The sequence below is a fragment of the Scyliorhinus torazame genome, chromosome 14, assembly GCF_047496885.1.
Source record: "Scyliorhinus torazame isolate Kashiwa2021f chromosome 14, sScyTor2.1, whole genome shotgun sequence".
NCBI lineage: Eukaryota > Metazoa > Chordata > Chondrichthyes > Carcharhiniformes > Scyliorhinidae > Scyliorhinus > Scyliorhinus torazame.
Window position 1 is genome coordinate 127,272,808 of NC_092720.1, and position 24,466 is coordinate 127,297,273.

A 24,466-nucleotide genomic window follows, 5' to 3' on the forward strand; every position below is an offset into this window, starting at 1 on the left:
GGAGGAAGTCCGGAGGTGGGATGCGCTCCCGCTGTCATTGGCGGGGAGGGTGCAGACTGTTAAGATGACGATCCTCCCGCAGTTCTTTTTTTTTCAATTCGTAATTTTTAATGTTTCGTACAAAAAAACATGTTATTAACTTCCCATCAATACAGCTTTTCACAAAAATAAAATGAACTCTCCGCGCCTTGAGGGGGCGGGATTTTGAAGTTTGCTTACATAAAAAGGACCATTTTGATTTATTATTTCGGAAAAAAAAAAACAACAAAAGCAACTCTGCGATTATTGGAATGGAGGCCGCTCGGTGACCGCCCAGCTAATATACGTTCCTACACAATTTCCTTCAAATTGAATATAAAGAGAAAAAAGTCTTTAAAGATACAAACTAGGTGATTGGGTTTTATTAGTCACAATGATGAGACCCTGGGCCGAACAGTAGCGGTGTAGATTTGTGGAAGGGGAGGGGGGGAAAGGAGGGAGGTGGTCAGAAAGCCGCCACCGCCGTGTATAAGCAGAGATGGAGCAGCAGCCGCCAGCCTCTCACTCTGGTACATGGACGGGGACAGGTTGGCCAATTATAATCTAGCTGGGGAAACACGAGGCTGGGAAATTAACGGATCTCCATCTCTCCCCTAAACAAAAAAAAAATTAAGTAACGGAAAGGGAGGAGGTTGGATCTCAGAACAAGACCAAAGACTCAATGTCACTGGTTGTAGGAGCTGCGTCCTCCATAGCCGCCGCCTCCCCGGCCCCGGGAGTAGCCATCGCCCCGAGTTTCGTACTGCCGAGAGCCGTAGCCGTCGCTTCCTCGTCCGGGTCCGTAGCCGCCGCCGCCCCGGCTTCCTCCGTAGCCGCTGCCGCCGCCTGACTTTTTCTCGGCGTGGTCCACCCGGATCTGCCGCCCGTCCAGGGATTTTCCGTTCATCGCCTCCATCGCGTCGTTGGCGTCGTCGGGGTTCTCGAAAGTGATGAAGCCGAAACCGCGGGACGTCATGGTGTCTTTGTCTTTAATCACTCTCACCTCAGCGATCTGCCCGTACTTGGAGAAAACATCTTCCAGGGCCTGCCCGTCGGTGTCGAAGTTGAGACCGCCGACGAACAACTTTGCTTCTTCAGTCATGGTGTTGAGATATATCTGCCTGGGTCCCTTAGATTCGGAGCTGCTCCTTGACGGTCCACACCGGCTGCTTTCCTCCGCACGCTGTCTCCCTCCCGCAGTTCTTGTTTGTTTTTCAGTGTCTCCCCATTTTTATCCCGCGGTCATTCTTTAAGAGGCAGAATAAAATTATTCTTGGATTTGTATGGGCAGGAAAGTCCCAAGGAACAGAGGAGAAGGGGGGCTGGCGTTGCCGAACTTCAGCAACTATTACTGGGAGGCCAACATAGCCATGATAAGGAAATGGATGGTGGGTGCGGGGTCGGTTTGGGAGCGGATGGAGGCTGCTTCGTGCAGGGACACTAGTTTGGCAGCCCTAGTCACGGCGCCTCTGCCGCTTCCGCCGGCACGGTACTCCACCAGCCCGATAATGGTGGGGGCTCTTCGGATCTGGGGCCAGTGGACGAGGCAGGTAGGGGAGGTAAGAGCATTGATGTGGACCCCAATCTGCGGCAACCACTGATTTGCCCCGGGGAACATGGACGGGGGGTATCGACTGTAGAGGAGGGCGGGGATTGTGAGGATGGGGGATCTGTTCCTGGAAGGGAGCTTTCCGAGCATGAGGGCGCTGGAGGAGAAGTTTGGGCTGGCGAGCGGGAACAACTTTAGATACTTGCAGGTGCGGGATTTTGTGCGCAGGCTGGTTCCGTCCTTCCTCCGTCTCCCGCCGAAGGGGAGGCAGGACAGGGTAGTTTCTCAAGGAGAGATGGGAGAGGGTAGAGTCTCAGACGTCTACAAGGAACTAATGGGAGCTGAGGATACGCAGAGCGAGGACCTGAAGCTTAAGTGGGAAGAGGAGCTCGGTGGGGGTGGGGGAGATGGAGGACGGTATCTGGGCAGAAGCCCTGAGCAGAGTAAACACTACCGCAACATGCGCCAAGCTCAGCCTGATCCAGTTTAAGGTCATGCACCGAGCCCACATGACGGTGGCTCGGATGAGCAGATTCTTCGGGCTGGAGGACAAGTGTGCTAGATGCGCCGGAGGGCCGGCTAACCATGTATACATATTCTGGTCGTGCCCTAAACTCGGGGGGTATTGGCAGGGATTCGCAGATGTCATGTCCCGGGTATTGAAAACTGGGGTGGTAATGAGCCCTCGGGTGGCAATCTTTGGGGTTTCGGAGGACCCGGGAGTCCAGGAAGAGAGAGAGGCCGACGTTCTGGCCTTTGCTTCCCTGGTAGCCCGGCGACGAATACTGTTAGCATGGAGGGACTCTAAGCCCCTGAGGGCTGAGGTATGGCTATCGGACAGGCGAGCTTTCTTGGCCTAGAGAAAGTCAAGTTCGCCTTGAGAGGTTCACTATTAGGGTTCGCCCGAAGGTGGCAGCCATTTATTGACTTCTTCGCAGAGGAGTAACCGTCAGCTGGGGGGGGGGGGCTAGGGTAGAGTAGAGTAGAGTCGAGTAGGGGGATATTGAGGAAGGTCCTTGCGTGAACAGAGCCGTGGTTTGCACTATGTTTTATTTGTGCCTTGACTTTTTTTTTGTACTGTACAATGTCACTTTTTCTATATGCCTAAAATACCTCAATAAAATTGTTTGTTTAAAAAAAAAAAGGATGGGTGGATTGGTCATGCTAAATTGCTTCTTAATTGGAAAAAATGAATTGGGTACTCTAAATTTATTTTTAAAAAGATGCGCTGCTGGCACTGCTACCAGTCCCAAGGGGAAGACACCATGGATCGCAGAATAAAGCAAGTTCCGGGTATTGGGCAGGGAGAGTCTGCTCCTGCCTGACTGCCCACGCCAACTGTATTATGGCGTGGGCATCATATTATCAAGCTTTGGTACCTTGTTAATGAGCTCAGTTGACGCTGATTATTTATTTAAATGTGGCAAGCGAGTTGCTGATTGTGCTACATGTCTACCCACCGGGTTACAGGTTGAGTTCGGACGTGGATTGGAAGGTAGTGGGATGGGCATCTGCACTATTTTATGTGCCCACCCCCCAACCGCCAAAAGCACTCAGCAGGGGCACATATAATCCAGCCGTAGAAAGTCATGAAAGGCCAGAGCAGATATATGGAACAATGTTTCAAGGCCAATTTTCGATATCTAGATATTAAAGAAATCAAGGGATATGGGGTATGGTGCAGGAAAATGGTGTAGAGATGGAAGATTAGCCATGATCTGGTTGTGCCACAGCCGCATGTTTTCATTATATTTATAAGTGATTTAGGGCAGCATGGCGAGGCAGTGGGTTAGCCCTGCAGCCTCACGGCGCTGAGGTCCCAGGTTCGATCCCAGCTCTGGTTCACTGTCAGTGTGGAGTTTGCATATTCTCCCCGTGTTTACGTGGGTTTCGGCCCCACAACCCAAAGATGTGCAGGCTAGGTGGATTGGCCACGCTAAATTGCCCCTTAATTGGAAAAAATTAATTGGGTACACTAAAGTTATATGGTTGTATGGGCTGAGGTTAGAAACAGGAAAGGAGAGGTCACCCTGTTAGGGGTTTTCCATAGGCCTCCGAAACATTCCAGAGATGTAGAGGAAAGGATTGCAAAGATGCTTCTGGATAGGAGCAAAAGCAACAGGGTAGTTGTTATGGTGGACTTTAACTTTCCAAATATTGACTGGAAACGCTATAGTTCGAGTACTTTAGATGGGTCCGTTTTTGTCCAATGTGTGCAGGAGGCTTTCCTGACACAGTATGTAGATAGGCCAACGAGAGGCGAGGCCATTTTGGATTTGGCACTGGGTAATGAACCAGGACAGGTGTTAGATTTGGAGGTAGGTGAGCACTTTGGTGATAGTGATCACAATTCGATTACGTTTACTTTAGTGATGGAAAGGGATAGGTATATACCGCAGGGCAAGAGTTATATCTGGGGGAAAGGCAATTATGATGCGATGAGGCAATACTTAGGATGCATCGGATGGAGAGGGAAACTGCAGGGGATGGGCACAATGGAAATGTGGAGCTTGTTCAAGGAACAGCTACTGCGTGTCCTTGATAAGTATGTACCTGTCAGGCAGGGAGGAAGTGGTCGAGCAAGGGAACCGTGGTTTACTAAAGCAATCGAAACAATTGTCAAGAGGAAGAAGGAGGCTTATGTAAAGATGAGACATGACGGTTCAGTTAGGGCGCTCGAGAGTTACAAGTTAGCTAAGAAGGACCTAAAGAGAGAGCTAAGAAGAGCCAGGAGGGGACATGAGAAGTCTTTGGCAGGTGGGATAAAGGATAACCCGAAAGCTTTCTATAGATATGTCAGGAATAAACGAATGACTAGGGTAAGAGTAGGGCCAGTCAAGGACAGTAGCGAGAAGTTGTGCGTGGAGTCCGAGGAGATAGGAGAGGTGCTAAATGAATATTTGTTGTCAGTATTCACACAGGAATAAGATAATGTTGTCGAGGAGAATACTGAGACACAGGCTACTAGACTGGACGGGATTGAGGTTCATAAGGAGGAGGTGTTAGCAATTCTGGAAAGTGTGAAAATAGATAAGTCCCCTGGGCCGGATGGGATTTATCCTAGGATTCTCTGGGAAGCTAGGAGGAGATTGCTGAGCCTTTGGCTTTGATCTTTAAGTCATCTTTGTCTACAGGAATAGTGCCAGAAAACTGGAGGATGGCAAATGTTGTCCCCTTGTTCAAGAAGGGAAGTAGAGACAACCCCAGTAACTATAGACCAGTGAGCCTTACTTCTGTTGTGGGCAAAATCTTGGGAAGATTTATAAGAGATAGGATTTGTAATCATCTAGAAAGGAATAATTTGATTAGGGATAGTCAACACGGTTTTGTGAAGGGTAGGTTGTGCCTCACAAACCTTATTGAGTTCTTTGAGAAGGTGACCAAACAGGTGGATGAGGGTAAAGTAGTTGATGTGGTGTATATGGATTTCAGTAAAGCGTTTGATAAGGTTCCGCACGGTATGCTACTGCAGAAAATATAGAGGCATGGGATTCAGGGTGATTTAGCAGTTTGGATCAGAAATTGGCTAGCTGGAAGAAGACAAAGGGTGGTGGTTGATGGGAAGTGTTCAGACTGGAGTCCAGTTACTAGTGGTGTACCACAAGGATCTGTTTTGGGGCCACTGCTGTTTGTCATTTTTATAAATGACCTGGAGGAGGGCGTAGAAGGATGGGTGAGTAAATTTGCAGATGACACTAAAGTCGGTGGAGTTGTGGACAGAGTGGAAGGATGTTACAAGTTACAGAGGGTCATAGATAAGCTGCAGCGCTGGGCTGAGAGGTGGCAAATGGAGTTTAATGCAGAATAGTGTGAGGTGATTCATTTTGGAAGGAATAACAGGAAGACAGAGTACTGGGCTAATGGTAAGATTCTTGGCAGTGTGGATGAGCAGAGAGATCTCGGTGTCCATGTACATAAATCCCTGAAGGTTGCCACCCAGGTTGAGAGGGTTGTTAAGAAGGCGTATGGTGTGTTCGCTTTTATTGGTAGAGGAATTGAGTTTCGGAGCAATGAGGTCATGTTGCAGCTGTACAAAACTCTGGTGTGGCCACATTTGGAGTATTGCGTGCAATTCTGGTCGCCGCATTATAGGAAGGATGTGGAAGCATTGGAAAGGGTGCAGAGGAGATTTACCAGAATGTTGCCTGGTATGGAGGGAAGATCTTATGAGGAAAGGCTGAGGGACTTGAGGCTGTTTTCGTTAGAGAGAAGAAGGTTAAGAGGTGACTTAATTGAGGCATACAAGATGATCAGAGGATTGGATAGGGTGGACAGTGAGAGCCTTTTTCCTCGGATGGTGATGTCATGAGGGGACATAGCTTTAAACTGATGAGAGATAGATCTAGGACAGATGTCAGAGGCAGGTTCTTTACTCGGGGAGTAGTAAGGACATGGAATGCACTACCTGCAACAGTAGTGGACTCGCCAACACTAAGGGCATTCAAATGGTCATTGGATAGACATATGGATGATAAGGGGATAGTGTAGATGGGCTTTAGAGTGGTTTCACAGATCGGCGCAACATCGAGGGCCGAAGGGCCTGTACTGCGCTGTTATGTTCTAAGTGACTTGGGTGACAGAGTCGAAAATTTTATAACTAATATTTCTGATGACAGCATTAGGTGGCACAATAAGCGTGAGGGAAAGTTACAAAGGGGAACTGATAGATTAAATGACTGGGCAAAACTGTGGTGGACGAAGATCAATGTGATTAAGTGTGAGGTCCTTTGGACCTAAGAAAGATATATTTTTAAATGGCAAGAAGACAGGCTGAATGAGCATAAAGATTTATTGGCATAAGCCCAGAAATCCCAACAGCTAGTGGAACAGGCCCAAAAGTCATCAAAAGGGTTAATGAATGTTGGCCTTTACCAAGAAAATGCTGGAATTTGAAGTTGAGGAAGCTATGTTACAATTGCGGTTGCACTGCATTTGGAGTGCTCCATTCACTTGAATGTAGAAGATTAAGGGCTAATCTTTTTGAGTTTGTGTTGAAGAGGATTGAAGGAATGAAATGAAATGAAATAAATTGCTTATTGTCACAAGTAGGCTTCAAATGAAGTTACTGTGAAAAGCCCCTAGTCGCCACATTCCGGCGCCTGTTCGGGGAGGCTGTTACCGGAATCGAACCGTGCTGCTGGCCTGCCTTGGTCTGCTTTAAAAGCCAGCGATTTAGCCCTGTGCTAAACAGCCCCATGGAATGACGGTAAATGTAAATGATTTTCTGTGTTGGAAAGTTCTGAACAAGGGAGCAGGACCTGATGTCAGTAAGCGCTTCTCCACACAATGTTGTGGGTGTTTGGAATTTTCTCTTCCAAAAAGCTGTTGAGGGTGGGGTTAGTTATAAATTTTGAAAGTGTGATTGATGGGCTCTTGTTAGGCAAGAGTAGTGTAAGGCATATAGAACAAATATGGCTAAGTGCACATATGATCCTGACCAGCCATGACCTAATCGAATGCTGGAATAGACTTGAGAGACTGTATAGCCTAATCCTGTTCCTATAATCTCTGGGCTTACTTCATTTACCTAAAATGAAGACATTGTAGGGCACACAGGTTCACTTGTTTACTGTGCTCTGTTTCTGCTGAACTTGAAAATATCCAGTTTAAAAATACAAAAACCAAATCATGGAGAGAAAGAGGAAAGTGAAAAGTAAATGCAGAAGCATAGAATGGAAGGCTACTAGAGAGATAAGTACAGGAAAAACAGCGTTCTATTTATTTCTAAACAATGTTGTTATTAAATTGTATTTTTTTTACTCTAGATAATTTGCTTTGGGTTTAAAGTCTGTTATATCTAGATTTTTTAAATAGTCATTAATCTAAAAAGCTTTTTTAAGTAAGCATAAAATGACAGATGCTTGCAACTGCACTGGACTGTGCATTTTTTTTTCTCCATGTCCAAGGAATCTTATCTGCTCTCTAGCTCTCATTCAGAGATACTGTCTGATACTTGCGAGAACTCAGCAAGAGGTCAAATGTTTGAATAACTCATGGGTTTTTTGAACTGAACAATTAAATGTGTTCAATCAAATCCCAAAAGATGACCATTTGAATTGAATGACTTGCTCTCTTTGGGCACCTGATTGGGGTAAAGCATTTTGACCCGGTGGCAGAGTGGTTAGCACTGCTGCCTCATACACCCAGGGACCTGAGTTAAATTCCGACCTTGAGTGACTGCCTGCGTGGGTTTCCTCTGGGTGCTCCGGTTACCTCCACAGTCCAATGATGTACAGGTTAGGTGGATTGACCATGCTAAATTGACCCATAGTGTCCAACGGTTGAGTGGAGTTGCGGGGGCCTAGGTAGGGTGCTCTTTCAGAGGGCCGGTGCAGACTTGATGGGCCGAATGGAGTCCTTCTGCACTATAGGAACTCTGATTCTATAATATCAAAGTGCACCAGGGTGCGTTTTTTCAGTGCATGACCAGCGTTTATGCACCTTGACAGTTAATGAAAGCAACACCAAACCAAATTTCAGGCTCCATCATTTTTGTCACAGCTGTGAAAGATCAATTAGTATTTCATAAGAGCTACATTATTGGGGGGTGAAATGGGGCAGTAGAGAACAACTGTTTAATAACGGTTAAAAACCAGTGATCGAGGTACTTCAGAAGTGCATGATTTGAAGTGCTTGCTCGGAGTTTTGTTCCTTCTCTAAAATTTGCCTCCTTTTTCAGAACTTGAAAATTCAGCGTGCAGCTGGCAGAGCAAAAGATGGTACTACGTTTCCTCTCAGCATTAAACTCAGCATTAAAGTCCTGGAGGATCAGAGCATTGAGGGCCATCGTCAGTTTCAGCCACCAGATCTCGGTTATCTAGGTACAGTATATCACTTCCTTGTATGTACCATGTTATATAGCCTTAAAGTGAACAGTAGATGGCAAGCAAAACCTTCAATTTGTGTGACTTATGGTTGAGTATGTTGTTTGTAACATATTATTTTATGGTTGAGGAAACCCTGGTTTTATATTTGAATTTGCTCAAGTAGAAATTATGCCAAAAACACACAAACTGCTTATGCACAGTGCAAAAGAAGACCTTTCGGCCCATTGTGTCTGTACTGGCTCTCTAAACTATCATTACGGCTGAGTGCCATTCTCCTGCCTTTTCCACTTTACCCCCGCACATTGCTTCCATTCAAACAATCATCTAATGCCCTCTTTAATGCTTCGATTGAACCTGCCCTCCACCGCACTGCCAGGCAGTGCATTCCAGACCCGAATCCCTGTGTAAGAAAGTTTTTTTTTCTCACATTACATTTGTTTCTTTTGCAAATTACTTTAAACCTCCGCCATTGCTCCTAACAGCCCCGGGGAAATACTCAGAAATGCTGGTAGTAATCGCTTTGTTGAGAATTTGGAGGCAGTTTCGCCAGCACGTCGGGTTGGGGGCAGGGTCAAGGGAAATGCCGATTCGGGGGAACTGTAGATTTGAGCCAGGGAAGTGGGATAGAAATGTTTGGAGATGGGAGGAGAAAGGAATTAGGACACTAAAAGATTTGTTTCTTGGGGGTCAGTTTGCAGGATTGAAGGAGCTGAGAGTGAAGTATGGGCTGGAGCAGGGGGAAATATTTAGATACATGCAGGTTCGAGACTTTGCCAGAAAGGAGATAAAGAGTTTCCTGGTAGAGCTGGCTCCCACGTGGCTGGAGGAGGTGCTAACGACAGGGGGACTGGAGAAGTGGGTAGAGCCGGTGGTTTACAGGCTATTTTGGAAGATGAGAAGCTGGAAGGGATTAAGGCAAAGTGGGAGGAAGAGTTGGGAGAGGTTATGGAGGAGGGGTTCTGGTGTGAGGTGCACCAGAGGGTGAATGCCACCACCTCGTGAGCGAGGTTGGGGTTGATACAGCTGAAGGTGGTATATAGAGCACACCTCACAAGGACGAGGATGGGCCGGATCTTTGAGGGGGTAGAAGATGTGTGTGAAGGTTGCGGGGCGGGGGAGCCCAGCAAACCACGTTCATATGTTTTGGTCCTGTCCAAAGCTGGAGGATTACTGGAAGGAGGATTTTAGGGTAATCTATAAAGTGGTGCACTTGAAACTGACCTGGCCCTCGGGAGGCCATATTTGGGGTGTCGGACAAGCCGGGGTTGGAAACGGGTGTGGAGGCAGATGTTGTAGCCTTCGCCCCGTTGATCGCCCGAAGGCGGATCCTGTTGGGATGGAGATCAACCTCCACCCTGTGCCCTTGCGTGGCGGGGGGACCTGCTGGAATTCTTGACTCTTGAGAAGGTCAAATTTGAACTGAGGGGAAGGATGGAGGTGTTCTATAATTCATGGGCGTTGTTCATTATGCACTTTCGAGAATTGGATTACATCGAACATTAGGGGGGTGGTGGTTGGGAAAGTTGGGGGGAGGGGGTCTGTATGTGTTAATGGTGACTGAGTGATTCCTGATTCCTTTTTGTTATTTATTTATGTTAACATGCGGGTTAATGTTTGGGGATTCATTGAGAGGATGGGATTGTTGTTATTAATATGGGGATTGACATTGCATTCGTTAACGATTTATTTTTTATTGTTGGTGGGTGTAAAGTTGGGAGAAAATGTGAAAAAGGAGGAGAATAAAAATATTTTTTTGAAAAACCTGCACCATCACGTTGTTGATCCTTTTACAAGTGGGAACAGTTCCTCCCTATCTACTCTGTTCAACCCCCTAAATTTTGAACACCTTTATCAGATCTCATCTTGGCCTCATCCTTTCCGCGAAGAAAAGTCCCAACGTCGCCAATCTATCCTCATAAGTGAAGTTTTGCGTCCCTGGAACCAATCTTGTCAGCCTCTTCTGCACTCTCTCCAATATGTTTGCATCCTTCATAAAGTGTGGCACCTAGAACTATACACAATACTCCAGCTGAGACCTGACTAGTGTCTTAGGCATGTTTAGCATAACGTCCTTGCCGTAGAACTTTATGCTACTGTTAATAAAGCCTAGGATGCTGTATACTTTAACTGCTCTCTCCAGCTGCCGTGCCACATTTAATGACTTGTGCACATATGCACTTGCTGCCCCCTCTACTCCTTGAGGGTTCACAACTGACACATCACAGAAGCAATACAAGACTAATAGTATTCATTTGAAGAGCAAGGCTGCGTACTTAGCCCCCTACTCTACTCCCTGTAAACACACGACTGCGTGGCAAAACATGGTTCCAACTCCATCTACAAGTTTGCTGACGATACGACCATAGTGGGCCGGATCTCGAATAACGATGAGTCCGAATACAGGAGGGAGATAGAGAACCTAGTGGAGTGGTGTAGCGACAACAATCTCTCCCTCAATGCCAGCAAAACTAAAGAGCTGGTAATTGACTTCAGGAAGCAAAGTACTGTACACACCCCTGTCAGCATCAACGGGGCCGAGGTGGAGATGGTTAGCAGTTTCAAATTCCTAGGGGTGCACATCTCCAAAAGTCTGTCCCGGTCCACCCACGTCGACGCTACCACCAAGAAAGCACAACAGCGCCTATACTTCCTCAGGAAACTAAGGAAATTCGGCATGTCCACATTGACTCTTACCAACTTTTACAGATGCACCATAGAAAGCATCCTATCAGGCTGCATCACAGCCTGGTATGGCAACTGCTCGGCCCAGGACCGCAAGAAACTTCAGAGAGTCGTGAACACCGCCCAGTCCATCACACGAACCTGCCTCCCATCCATTGACTCCATCTACACCTCCCGCTGCCTGGGGAAAGCGGGCAGTATAATCAAAGATCCCTCCCACCCGGCTTACTCACTCTTCCAACTTCTTCCATCGGGCAGGAGATACAGAAGTCTGAAAACACGCACAAACAGACTCAAAAACAGCTTCTTCCCCACTGTCACCAAACTCCTAAATGACCCTCTTATGGACTGATTTCATTAACACTACACCCTGTATGCTTCATCCGATGCCAGTGCTTATGTAGTTACATTGCATATGTTGTGTTGCCCTATTATGTATTTTCTTTTATTCCCTTTTCTTCTCATGTACTTAATGTTGAGCTGCTCGCAGAAAAATGCTTTTCACTGTACCTCGGTACACGTGACAATAAACAAATCCAATCCAATTCTTTATTTGTACTAATATATCACGTAGACTTTAAACTCTAAATGTCACACAGACTATTTTGTCACTTAACTCTTTAACTCAATGGATTTAGAGTTGCACGGTGGCGCAGTGGTTAGCACTGCTGCCTCATGGCGCCGAGGTCCCAGGTTCTATCCCAGCTCTGGGTCACTGCCCGTTTGGAGTTTGCACATTCTCCCTGTGTTTGCGTGGGCTTCGCTCCCACAACCCAAAGATATGTTGGCTAGGTGGATTAGCCACGCTAAATTTTCCCTTAATTGGAAAAAATGAATTGGCTACTCAAAATGTTTTTTTTTTAAACTCAATGGATGTGACACAAACTCTTTCCATGGGGTATGGGGGAAAGGTGGGATCATAGTATTGAACTTGATGATCTGCCACAATCATAATGAAGGGCGGAATGGCTTCCTGCTGCTTCTGTTTTCTATATTTCTATGTTAACTCCATAAACTATAACTTTTCTCAAACCTGTAGTGCAGCACTGTATCAAATGCCTTTTTGAGATCCATATATACAACATCAGCATCATTACTCTCTTAACTCTTCCTGTTATCTCTTCAAAATACTCCAGCAAGTTAGTTAAACATTATTTTCCCTTAAGAAATTCATGCTGGCTCTTCCTAATCAACCCACATTTTTCCTTGTGATTCTATCCCAAATAATTGTTTCTAGAAACCTCCCTACCACCGAAGTTAAACTGACTGGTTTGTAATTTCTGGGCTTATCCTTACAACCTTTTTTGAACAAGAGTGCAATATTTGCAATTCTCCAGTCCTCTTAGCACCTCCCCTGAGTCTAGGGAAGACTGAAAGATTATGCCCCTACAATTTCCACTCACTCCCTTCAATATCCTTGGATGCAGCTTGTTTGGTTCTGGTGCCTTGTCAACTTACCGACAATCTACCCAATACCTCCTCATTAACAATTTTGAACTCTTCTCGGGCCAGAGATTGCTCCTCTGTCACCGAGGCCCGAGTAATATCCACTTCCTTGGTAAAGACAGATGTAACATTCATTTAACATTTCAGCCATGCCCCCTGCATCCATGTGCACATCCCCTTTTCCCCTACTCCTCCTCTTGATACCCTGTTACTATTTATGTGCTAATGAAAGGCATTGGGATTCCACTTTGTTGGCTGCCAGTCTTTCCTCGTAATCTCTCTTCGCTTCTCTTATTTGCCTTTTCACTTCCCCTCTGAACCTTCTGTGCTCAGACTGTTCTCGGTCGTATTTTGAGCACAATTTTTACTGGGTACTGAACAAAAACAAAACACTGGGAACACTCAGCTGGTCATGGTACCTGTGGAGCAAACAACATGAATAGCATTTCAGATGTGTAAACCTTTCCTCAGAGGTCTAGAAATTGGGCCACGTTTTTAACAACAAAGTTTTCAATAGTGACAAACCTAGTCATAAATCACTTCTGGCTAGTGATTTTATTCTAACAGATGGCCCTCTCCAGTTTATACTTACAAAGATAAAAACAATTGCTTGGTGATATAGAACTTGAATATTGCTGAAAAAAGAGACATGTTCCTGAAGCTTTTCATCTTGTACTCATCAGGGCAAATGCAAGAATGCCAAATTTCAAAATATCACAACAATTCACTACAGAGGAAAGAGCTGCTGATTTGTTGGCAAGTTGTAAAGATGTATTTGATTCTTCATGGTTCTGAGTTTCATGTAAGCAGCTCATGATTGAATGTTTTCGTGGGCAGCAAAGTGGCACAGTGGCTAGCACTGCTGCCTCACGGCGTCGAGGTCCCAGGTTCGATCCCGGCACTGGGTCGCTGCCACGCTAAATTGCCCCTTAATTAGAAAAAATTAATTGGGAACTCTAAATTTTAAAAAAAATGGAAGTTTTCCTTCCTTCCAAAATACAAGTTGCAGGATCTCTTTTCACTAATCCGAGACCACAGAGCTGTTAGAGATCAGTCAAATGCTGGAACGGTGTAACCAGTCAGGTCCTACTACCGTCTCTCATTTGTGACTGATCCTATGAAGCAAAAAAGTTCTCTTGTGGCTTTTGGTGACAATAGTTTCTCACCCATATCATGGCACCCCTGAAATTAAACCTAACATACAGACTTCAAAGTCTTATGCCTCAGCAATTCCCTTCACATCCCTTGAAACCACACACCGTTTTTGATAATCTTTTCTCATTCCACTGTGTCCCTTGACCCATTACTACATCATCTTCAGCCTGCACCAACAGATCAAATAGGAGAAATAGGCCTACGTCCAACAAATTTTATTTGCTACAGATTCATATAATGCATGTTTTGAATGTGGATAGGGAAAAATACCAAGCATGTATATACCATGCACGATTGTAGCTCAAGATTGTTCAACAGTAGAAAGACCTGGGTGTTTCTAATGCAATTCGAATATACTGTCGGGCCAATTTGAATACAAACAGAATACATGAAAATGTGCAGCCATGGTTAAACTTCATTTAGAAAGTTTTGCTTTCATCATAAAATGCTGCCAAGTAACCAAAAAGGCTATGTTGAGAAGGAAAAGGAGTCTCACTAGGATGCCTGAGTTGGGAATATATTTATTTTCTGGAACATTATATTTCTGATTTCTATGATGTGTAGATCGGTTTGATGACCGTTTTCCCCCATTACCACCATGATGGGTAATATGGAGGCCTTGAATAACGTTCAGAGGGGAGCCACTAAATTTACATCTGAAGACCCATAGTCACTGCAAAAAGGGTTAGGGATCTTGGTCTGTGTAGAAAAAGGTAGAATTTAAGGTGATATAATCGAGTTCTTCAAAATAATGAAGCTTAGATTTGGCCCATGTGGATTGATTATTTGAATTGACTAGCTTAGGGAGGACCACTAGACAGAAATAAATTAAGTAAGCACAGAAGTAGGTAAGATGTCAGGAGTGCATCTTTTTGTAGAGGGAATTAACCTATGGAACAGGTTGCTATTTTGTGCCGTGAATGTGGATTTGGTTCAAGAGTTCTAAAAGAGAGCTGGATGAATTTTCTGGTGTATGTAACTGCATATAGCAGATACGTCTGGGGATATGTCTCCTTGGAACTTGATTTATCGATGGGTTAGGGCAGTGCTTCCTAACCTATTTTCCAATGCAACCCCATTTTAACACTTGAAAATTAACATAACCCCAGAAGCCAGCAAGAACAAAAGCAATAAAGCAGCATAATAACATTTAGTATATCATTATTAAACTTTATATTTTATCACTCAAATTAGCATAACATTTATTTTTATAGTACTTTCTAAAAATATTATTTTATAACTCGTGTAGGTTTCAGCCAAGCTCTCCATATTTTCTAGTGACAGAAGAGAGTCGGTGAAGACCCTCTCCCTTCGAAACCCCCCCACCACACCCTGACCTGCCCCTCACTCGCTCCGCAGCCCCTCTTCCCCAACCCCAGCCTCTCTCCGCTTTTCCCCTTTTAAGTCCAGTTGCAAGCCTGTGGTAAGGAGACTAAAATAGACAGATAGGAGCATAAACATAGCAAAGTTTGAAGGTGATCCGTCACCTTCCCCATGATCTTCAGTATTTCACCACACTCTAAACACAGTCAATCACTGCTGTCCTCTGCATAAACATCCCAGGTCCACATGGCACTCGCCACCAAAAGTATTTTCTGAAGTTAAAACACGTTTAGGGCTCAACATCCCACCCCGTGCTATGCATGGCCAACAGAAGGGGCGGGTGGCAGGAAGTCGGGAAAGGAACAGAGTTTTCAGGTCTCTGGAAAGGAACGGGATTTCAGATCTCTGGAAAGGAATGGGGTTTTCAGGTCTCTGGAAAGGACCAGGATTTCAGGACTCGGGAAAGGAACGGGATTTTCAAGTCTCTGGAAAGTAATGGGATTTTCAGGTCTCTGGAAAGGAACGGGATTTCAGATCTCTGGAAAGGAATGGGGTTTTCAGGTCTCTGGAAAGGACCAGGATTTCAGGACTCGGGAAAGGAATCGGAATTTCAGGTCTCTGGAAAGTCATGGGATTTTCAGGTCTCTGGAAAGGAACGGGGATTTTCAGATCTCTGGAAAGGAGCGGGGATTTTCAGATCTCTGGAAAGGAGCGGGGATTTTCAGATCTCTGGAAAGGAGTGGGGATTTTCAGATCTCTGGAAAGGAACAGGGATTTTCAGATCTCTGGAAAGGAGCGGGGATTTTCAGGTCTCTGGAAAGTAATGGGATTTTCAGGTCTCTGGAAAGGAACGGGGATTTTCAGATCTCTGGAAAGGAATGGGGTTTTCAGGTCTCTGGAAAGGACCAGGATTTCAGGACTCGGGAAAGGAATCGGATTTTCAGATCTCTGGAAAGGAACGGGGATTTTCAGATCTCTGGAAAGGAGCGGGGATTTTCAGATCTCTGGAAAGGAATGGGGTTTTCAGGTCTCTGGAAAGTAATGGGATTTTCGGGTCTCTGGAAAGGAACGGGGATTTTCAGATCTCTGGAAAGGAATGGGGTTTTCAGGTCTCTGGAAAGGAGCGGGGATTTTCACATCTCTGGAAAGGAATGGGATTTTCAGATCTCTGGAAAGGACCAGGATTTCAGGACTCGGGAAAGGAATCGGATTTTCAGATCTCTGGAAAGGAATGGGGTTTTCAGATCTCTGGAAAGGACCAGGATTTCAGGACTCGGGAAATGAATCGGATTTTCAGATCTCTGGAAAGGAACCGGGATTTTCAGATCTCTGGAAAGGAGCGGGGATTTTCAGATCTCTGGAAAGGAACGGGATTTCAGATCTCTGGAAAGGAATAGGGTTTTCAGGTCTCTGGAAAGGACCAGGATTTCAGGCCTCTGGAAAGGAACGGGATTTTCAAGTCTCTGGAAAGTAATGGGATTTTCAGGTCTCTGGAAAGGAACGGGATTTCAGATCTCTGGAAAGGAATGGGGTTTTCAGGTCTCTGGAAAGGACCAGGATTTCAGGACTTGGGAAAGGAATCGGAATTTCAGGTCTCTGCAAAGTCATGGGATTTTCAGGTCTCTGGAAAGGAACGGGGATTTTCAGGTCTCTGGAAAGGAACGGGGATTTTCAGATCTCTGGAAAGGAGTGGGGATTTTCAGATCTCTGGAAAGGAACAGGGATTTTCAGATCTCTGGAAAGGAGCGGGGATTTTCAGGTCTCTGGAAAGTAATGGGATTTTCAGGTCTCTGGAAAGGAACGGGGATTTTCAGATCTCTGGAATGGAATGGGGTTTTCAGGTCTCTAGAAAGGAGCGGGGATTTTCAGATCTCTGGAAAGGACCAGGATTTCAGGACTCTGGAAAGGAATCGGATTTTCAGATCTCTGGAAAGGAACGGGGATTTTCAGATCTCTGGAAAGGAGCGGGGATTTTCAGATTGCTGGAAAAGAGCGGGGATTTTCAGATCTCTGGAAAGTAATGGGATTTTCAGGTCTCTGGAAAGGAACGGGGATTTTCAGATCTCTGGAAAGGAGCGGGGATTTTCAGATTGCTGGAAAGGAGCGGGGATTTTCAGATCTCTGGAAAGTAATGGGATTTTCAGGTCTCTGGAAAGGAACGGGGATTTTCAGATCTCTGGAAAGGAGCGGGGATTTTCAGATTGCTGGAAAGGAGCGGGGATTTTCAGATCTCTGGAAAGTAATGGGATTTTCAGGTCTCTGGAAAGGAACGGGGATTTTCAGATCTCTGGAAAGGAGCGGGGATTTTCAGATTGCTGGAAAGGAGCGGGGATTTTCAGATCTCTGGAAAGGAATGGGGTTTTCAGATCTCTGGAAAGGACCAGGATTTCAGGACTCGGGAAAGGAATCGGATTTTCAGATCTCTGGAAAGGAACCGGGATTTTCAGATCTCTGGAATGGAATGGGGTTTTCAGGACTCGGGAAAGGAATCGGATTTTCAGATCTCTGGAAAGGAACCGGGATTTTCAGATCTCTGGAAAGGAACGGGGATTTTCAGATCTCTGGAAAGGAGCGGGGATTTTCAGATCTCTGGAAAGGAGCGGGGATTTTCAGGTCTCTGGAAAGTAATGGGATTTTCAGGTCTCTGGAAAGGAACTGGGATTTCTGACCTTGGGAAAGAAACTGGGTTTTCAGGCCTCGGGAAAGGATCAGGGATTTCAGGCCTTGGGAAAGGAGGGGTGTTTTCAGGTCTCTGGAAAGGAACCGGTGGGAATTTGGGCCTCTTTAAATGAGTAGGCTGGGGGAATTCTGGGCTCCTTGATGCTCTAGCGAGGACAGTAAGAGTTCAGTGGCTCAAAGTTTGGGAAACCCTGTGTTATTATAATTTTTTTGTACATTGCTCCTCCCAGGCAATTGCATGAATGTGGCTGATTGAGGGTTTGATGGGGTGTCTGGGGTTTGTGGTGTAACTTTCATACACCATGATGATATGAAAGGATTTAATAGATCCACAGGTCTTTTGTATTACTCACTTTCATATGTTCAAAGCTGATTTTCCCAGTGCAGTCCAACTCGCCTCATATAAGTCAGAGAACACATTTGATCTTTCTCCTGTAATAGCATTATAGAATCTTACAGCACAGAGGCCATTTGGGCTGATCATGCATGTGATGGACGTTTGGACGAGCTTATACGATTACCTTCGTCACACTCCCATGCTCTTCTTAGCTCTGCTAATTTAGCCTCTTCAAGAATTTATCTGTGCATTCCAGATCATTGTAACTCGCTGCATTAATACAAAAAGATTCCTCCAGTCTCCTTTGTTCTTTTACCAATGATTTGTGCCCTCTGTTTACAGACCCTCCTCGTGGAAACGGTTTCTCCTCTATCAAAAATCCTGTTTCTCTTATGAAAAATCCTGTTTCTTTACCTTTATTTGATTAATTACTGATTTTTGTGTCTTTCTTTGCTCATCTTGGTTTCCTGCTTCATTCTGTGCTTTGCTTTTCTCTTGGCTGGGAGGGGATGGGGTTTGCAGGGTGCATTGGTGGCAGGTGAAGGAGAAATGCAATTTTTAGAGCATCCCTTTGCTTGCTGCCCTTGTTAATCCTCTCTCTTCCCATCACTTCTCCATACCCATTGATTTCCTGCCACTATTGACCCCCTCCGCTTTAACTCGTTATTGTGTCTAATACCTGTTGCCTAAGTCGATGCTGACAATAGCTTTATCTCACCCACCCTTCCTCATGTGTACTTTCCAAACTCCCCTTCCACCACTACCTACTACTGAAGGGTAGCATATTTTTCTTAGTCACTCCCCCCCCCCCCCCCCCCCCCCCCCCCCCCCCCCCAAGTGTGCATGTCCACTATCAGTAAGTGAAAGCATGAGTTTGATGCATAGTAATGATTGTCCCACTCTGTGCCAACAAACGTTCTTTAACTACAGCTACTGCAGCAATGTTAACTTTTCAACTTCTCAAAACAACCATCCTGTGGCTTCTCGGAATGAAATTGTCAGTTTGGGTTCCAATTGTGGTCCGCTTTGGTTGCCTACCCAGGGGACGGGATGAGAGTGTTCCAGATTCAATTCACATGATCTGTTAGACCAGGGAGAATGCACTTCCTCAGCATCAAGCAATAGAAAGCAGATAGCGCGGTAATACAGTCGCCACTGAATAAACTGGTGGATTTTGTCCAGATACCGGATTTTTCGATACTATTTTGTTGGGTCCTCAAATACTTTACGACTCTCCTGTAATGTTTTTGTAAAACAAGTTTACTTTGTATGAAAGGTTTGCTTTATTTTTTTCCCCCCAGCTGAATCTGAGGAAGATGATGCGAGTCAGGCAATCACTGGCACAGAGGTGGTTTTCTCAGGAGTTGTGTGGGTTTTCACAACCATCAGTGGACTGATCACTCTCCTGCCAGATGGAGCAGTCCACAGTTTGAATAATAACTTTTCTCTGATGCTGTTTGGCTATGAGAACAGAGAATTACTGGGCAAGGTAAGATTGTGAAAGGCTGTTTGTGAGGCATTGATTGTCTCTACTTCCACACCCTCTTGGGCTATGAGTTCCAGGTCATTAGCACTCGCTGTGTTAAAAAAATTCTTCGCATTCACCCTGCCTTAAATCAGTGTCTCCCTAGTTCTTATATCATCAGCTAGTGGGGGGACACCTTTTTTTTGTCTACCGTAACTACACCTGTCATAATCTGGTACATCTCTATCACATCCCCCATAATCACTTCTGCTCCAAGGAGAACAATCCACTCAGCTTCTCCAACCTAACTTGGAGCTAAAATCCTCCATCCCGGGAAACAATCGGGTAAACCAACTCTCCGCCCGCCCAAGGACCTTCACATCCTTCCTAAAGAGTGGTAACCAGAACTGGATGTAATACTCTAGTTGTGGCCTAACCAAAGCTTTATTGAGGATAACTTCCCTGTTTTCGTACTCTGTATCTATTTATGAAGCCCAAGATCCCATTTGCTTTGCTAACCACTTTCTCAATGTGTCTTTCCCTATCTTTTCTGAACACTTCGTATTCTTGCATATTAAGAGCCTAGTCATCAGCATTTTTCAGCCACGTTTCTGTTGCCATAATATCATATTCCTACCCAATTATTTGTCTTTATACCTCCTCAACCTTATCCACTACACTTTTTGTATATTTACATGCATGAATTGTAAACGTGTCTTTGCATTCCTCGTAGTCCTTCTTTGCCGCTCCGATTGAATATGGAACTATTCCCTTCTCTGATACTGTCCAGCGCTCTCAGTTTATGCACCTTCTTCTTTTCTACTTCCATATGCTGGTGCCCATCTTCATGACAATTTAGTTTAAATCATGCTAGTGAACCTTCCTGTGAAGACATTTGTCCACGTCCTGTTGAGGTGCAACCATTCCTTTTGAATAGGTGCCTTCTTCCTCAGAACTGCTGCTTATGTCCCAAGAATCTGAAGCCCCCATGCCTCAAGCCATGCATTGATCCACCCTATCTTCCTGTTTCTACTCTTGCTCGGCACATGGTACTGGGAGTAATCCAGAGATTACTATCTTTGAGGTCCTACTTTTTAACTTCCTCCCTATAGCTTCTGAAAATCTGACCCTAGGACCTCAATACCTGCCCTATCTGTGCCATTGGTACCAACATGTACCATAACTTCTGGCTCACTCTTTTTGCCCTGCAGCATATTCTACATCCTCTCTCTATTGTTCTTTACTCTGGCACTGGGGAAGTAACACACTATCCAAGATGCAGAAGTTATAGAAATGCCAGTCTGTCCCCCTAGACCATGGAATCTCCTGTAACGACCGCATTTCTACTGTTTGCTGTTCTCTCCTATGCAGTCCCTTGTTTATGGGTGCCACAGCCTTTCAAGCTTTTGTCGCCCCTAGCAGTCTCCAATGCTGAGTACCTGTTTCAGATTGCCACACACCCCTATACTTCCTGCCTCTGCCTACTCTTCCTGATGACCACCTATCTACTATCCTGAACACATACTGCCTGAGGGGTGGCCACCTCCTGGAATGTACAATCCAGGCTGATTCATCGTGATGCTCCACCTGCCTCATAAGCTTGGAAATACCGAGCTCAAATTGAAGCAGTTGGGCACACTTCCTATGTGAAGTGTCCTGAAGTTCTCACATAGTGCAGGAACTGCAAGCAACAGGTCCATCCATGATCTGAAGAAAAGGCCCTCTGGTCCTGCTCTGTACTTGTACTCTTATTAATTCACCCACTGTTCTACTTACCCCGATTGAAAATTTTAATTTCCCAGCTCCTAATTTGAAAGAAATGCTCTAGTTTAGAGACTGAGTTGTTTTCATTGTTTACCTGCTAAAAATAGTTCTTGATTTGAAACTGCTTTTAAGTTCCCTTTTACTCTTCCATGTCTCATTGAAAAGACCACATTTCTTTTTCAAACTGTTTTCATAAGTGTAAGATGTCCAGAACTCTATATTTTGGCGTGACTCACTCGTCTATTCAACTTCACTATGTACAAAACCTGATAATATTTACCTTTTGGCACAGCCTCACTCATGGTCAGTTAGATCCTCTTCATTCTTTGTGCATTGTTGAGGTGATCCCTTGCAGAATATTGTGAACTAGTGGAAAGATCTGCACAGATTGGGGCCCCCAGCCCTTCTACCCGCTCCCTGTCCACCTTTGGGAAATTCAGCCCCTCCAAAAAGTGCCTCATCTCCTCCGGCCCCTTAGGGGTTCCGACCTGTACAGCCTGCTGTAGAAATCCCTACTGAATCATCAACCAGGTCCCCAGGATAGCACAATTGCTTCACAGCTCCAGGGTCCCAGGTACGATTCCGGCTTGGGTCACTGTCTGTGCGGAGTCTGCACATCCTCCCCGTGTGTGCGTGGGTTTGCTCCGGTTTCCACCCACAGTCCAAAGATGTGCGGGTTAGGTGGATTGGCCATGATAAATTGCCCTTAAGTTTCCAAAATTGTCCTTAGTGTTGGGTGGGGTTACTGGGTTATGGGGATAGGGTGGAGGTGTTGACCTTGGGTAGGGTGCTCTTTCCAAGAGCCGGTGCAGACTCGATGGGCCGAATGGCCTCCTTCTGCACTGTAAATTCTATGATTAATCTAGGACAAAAGTTCGGCACAACATCGTGGGCCGAAGGGCCTGTTCTGTGCTGTATTCTTCTATGTTTTCTATGTACTCTATCTCCGTCCTTTACTTTCCCTATCTCCCTGGCTGCCTCTCTCTTCCTAAGCTGCTGTGCAAGCATTCTGCTGGCCTTCTCTCCATGTTCATAGATTGCCCCCCACATGCCTTTCTCAGCTGCTCCACCGCCCTCTCTGTGGTCAGCAAGCTAAACTCCGCCTGTAACCTCCGCCGTTCCCTTAAAAGCCCTGCCTCTGGGGTCTCCGCATACCTCCTATCAATCTGTAGTATCTCCTTTACCAGTCAGTCCGTCTCTGCCCTGTCCACCTTCGCCCTATGGGTCCGGATCGAGATCAGCTCCCCCCTGACCACTGCCTTCAGTGCTTCCCACACCACCACTGCTGAAATTTCCCCCGTGTCTTTTGACCTGCAGGTAGCATTTCCTCAGCCGCTCGCACACCCCTTCATCCGCCAAAAGTGCCACATCAAACCTCCAGTGCAGGCGCTGGTTACTGTCTTTACTAACTTGCAGGTCAACCCAGTGTGAATCATGGTCTGAGATTGTAATCGCGAGTACCCTGTGTCCACCACCCCAGCCAGCAAGGCCCTGCTCAAAATAAAGAAATCAATCCGGGGAAAACACTTTATGCAACTGTGAGTAGAAGGAGAACTCCTTCACCCTTGGCTGCCCAAATCTCCATGGATCCACCCCCCACCCCCCCCCCCCCCACCCCCACATCAGCTCCATGAACCCTCTTCGTTCCTTTGCCATTGCTGGCACCCTGCCCGTTTTCGAGCTTGACCGGTCCAAGCCAGGGTCCATAACTGTGTTGAAGTCCCCTCCCATGACCAACCTGTGCGAGTCCAGGTCCGGTATCTTCCCCAGCATCCTCTTTATAAACTCCGCATCATCCCAATTTGACGCATATACATTTACTAATATCACCTGCACCCCCTCTAGCTTCCCACTGACCATAATGTACCGACCTCCCATGTCCGAGACTATTCAAACACCACCCGCTTATTGATCAGGATCGCGACCCCTCTAGTCTTTGAATCTAGTCCCGAGTGCAAAACCTGACTGACCCAGCCTTTCCTCAGTCTAACCTGGTCCGTTACTCTAAGGTGCGTCTCCTGCAACATTACCACGGCCGCCTTCAATCCCCTAAGAGACACGAACACACGTGCCCTTTTGAACGGCCCATTTCACCCTCGAACATTCCAGGTGATCAGCCTAGTTGGGGGCTCATTGCAACCCCTCCGCCAATCAGCCATCCCCTTTTTTAGGCCCGCCTCCAGCCCGTGCTCCGCACCTCCACCAGTCCATCCCCAGGCAGCCCCCAACCTCCTCTCTGTCCCTCAGCCCAAGTCCCTCCCTCGTCAGCAGAACATTCATCCCCCCCCCCCCCCCCCCCACAGTAACAACACCCTGTAACCCAACCCCTTTACTAAACCAGACATATGCACACCCCTCACTGCGCTTCCGAGAACTACTTCACCCAGCTAGCTTGGTGGCCCCCGTCCCTGACGCCGGATAGTCTCCCACCTATTTATCTCTCCCCACCCTCCACCCCCCGCTCATACAAACAAACTCCAACATCAAACAATCCCCACACAATTGCCCAACAGAAAAAGACCAAGATCAAAACAAGCACATCTCCATTCCCCAACAGTGCAAATGAAAATCTTAACTCACTCAACTGTTCTCTGTATTCTCCCCTGCTTTTAGTTGTCTATCTATTCATTACCAGTTACCCTCACTTTCATCCCTTTATTAGTGTTGTGTTTGATCCTTTGTACTTCACGAAAGAACTCACCAAACACTTCGACTTGTCCAAATCAGAATCTTTCATTGAGTCTCGTGTGATAAGATAGCATTCTGGTACAGAGCACGTTATCATGGAGTCTGCTAACTACTCTGGAACTTGCACCTAGCACTGACCATTCACATGTACGTCTTATTACTCTCTCAATTTTCTTTTGATGATGGCTGGATGTTGCTCCCTTTATATCCGAGTCACAGGTGGTATAAAGACCGCATGGTGTCTGTGCCGCCACCTGCTGGTTGGAGGTCGCACACCATCCAACTGCGAGGCAAGCTTTTTTTACAGAGGGTGGTAAATATATGGAACGCGCTGCCTGGGGAGGTGGTGGGAGCAGGTACTATAGTGGTATTTAAGGGGCATCGACACAAAGATATAAATAGGGTGGGAATGGAAGGATACAGACTCTAAGTGCATATATGGTTGTAGTTTAGGCAGGTACCATGGTTGGCGCAGGCTTGGAGGGCTGAAGGGCCTGTTCCTGTGCTGTATTGTTCTTTGTTCTTTGATATGG

The 24,466-nt window shown here is 46.0% G+C and overlaps 2 protein-coding genes across 6 annotated transcripts in view; one reads left to right on the forward strand and one right to left on the reverse strand.

Moving 5' to 3' along the window:
* Nucleotides 1-24,466, forward strand: part of pask (PAS domain containing serine/threonine kinase) — a 103,032-nt gene that overhangs the window by 29,835 nt on the left and 48,731 nt on the right. For all 5 annotated transcript variants that reach the window (XM_072474854.1, XM_072474855.1, XM_072474852.1 and 2 more), the window contains 2 exons: nucleotides 8,247-8,388; nucleotides 19,318-19,505. In XM_072474854.1, coding sequence (XP_072330955.1) covers nucleotides 8,247-8,388; nucleotides 19,318-19,505 — 330 coding nt within the window. The remainder of the gene's footprint in view (nucleotides 1-8,246; nucleotides 8,389-19,317; nucleotides 19,506-24,466) is intronic.
* LOC140390025 (cold-inducible RNA-binding protein B-like) lies at nucleotides 611-1,208 on the reverse strand. Its single transcript, XM_072474860.1, has one exon. It carries the CDS (start codon nucleotides 1,118-1,120, stop codon nucleotides 704-706), a length of 417 nt encoding a protein of 138 aa, XP_072330961.1. The 5' UTR covers nucleotides 1,121-1,208; the 3' UTR covers nucleotides 611-703.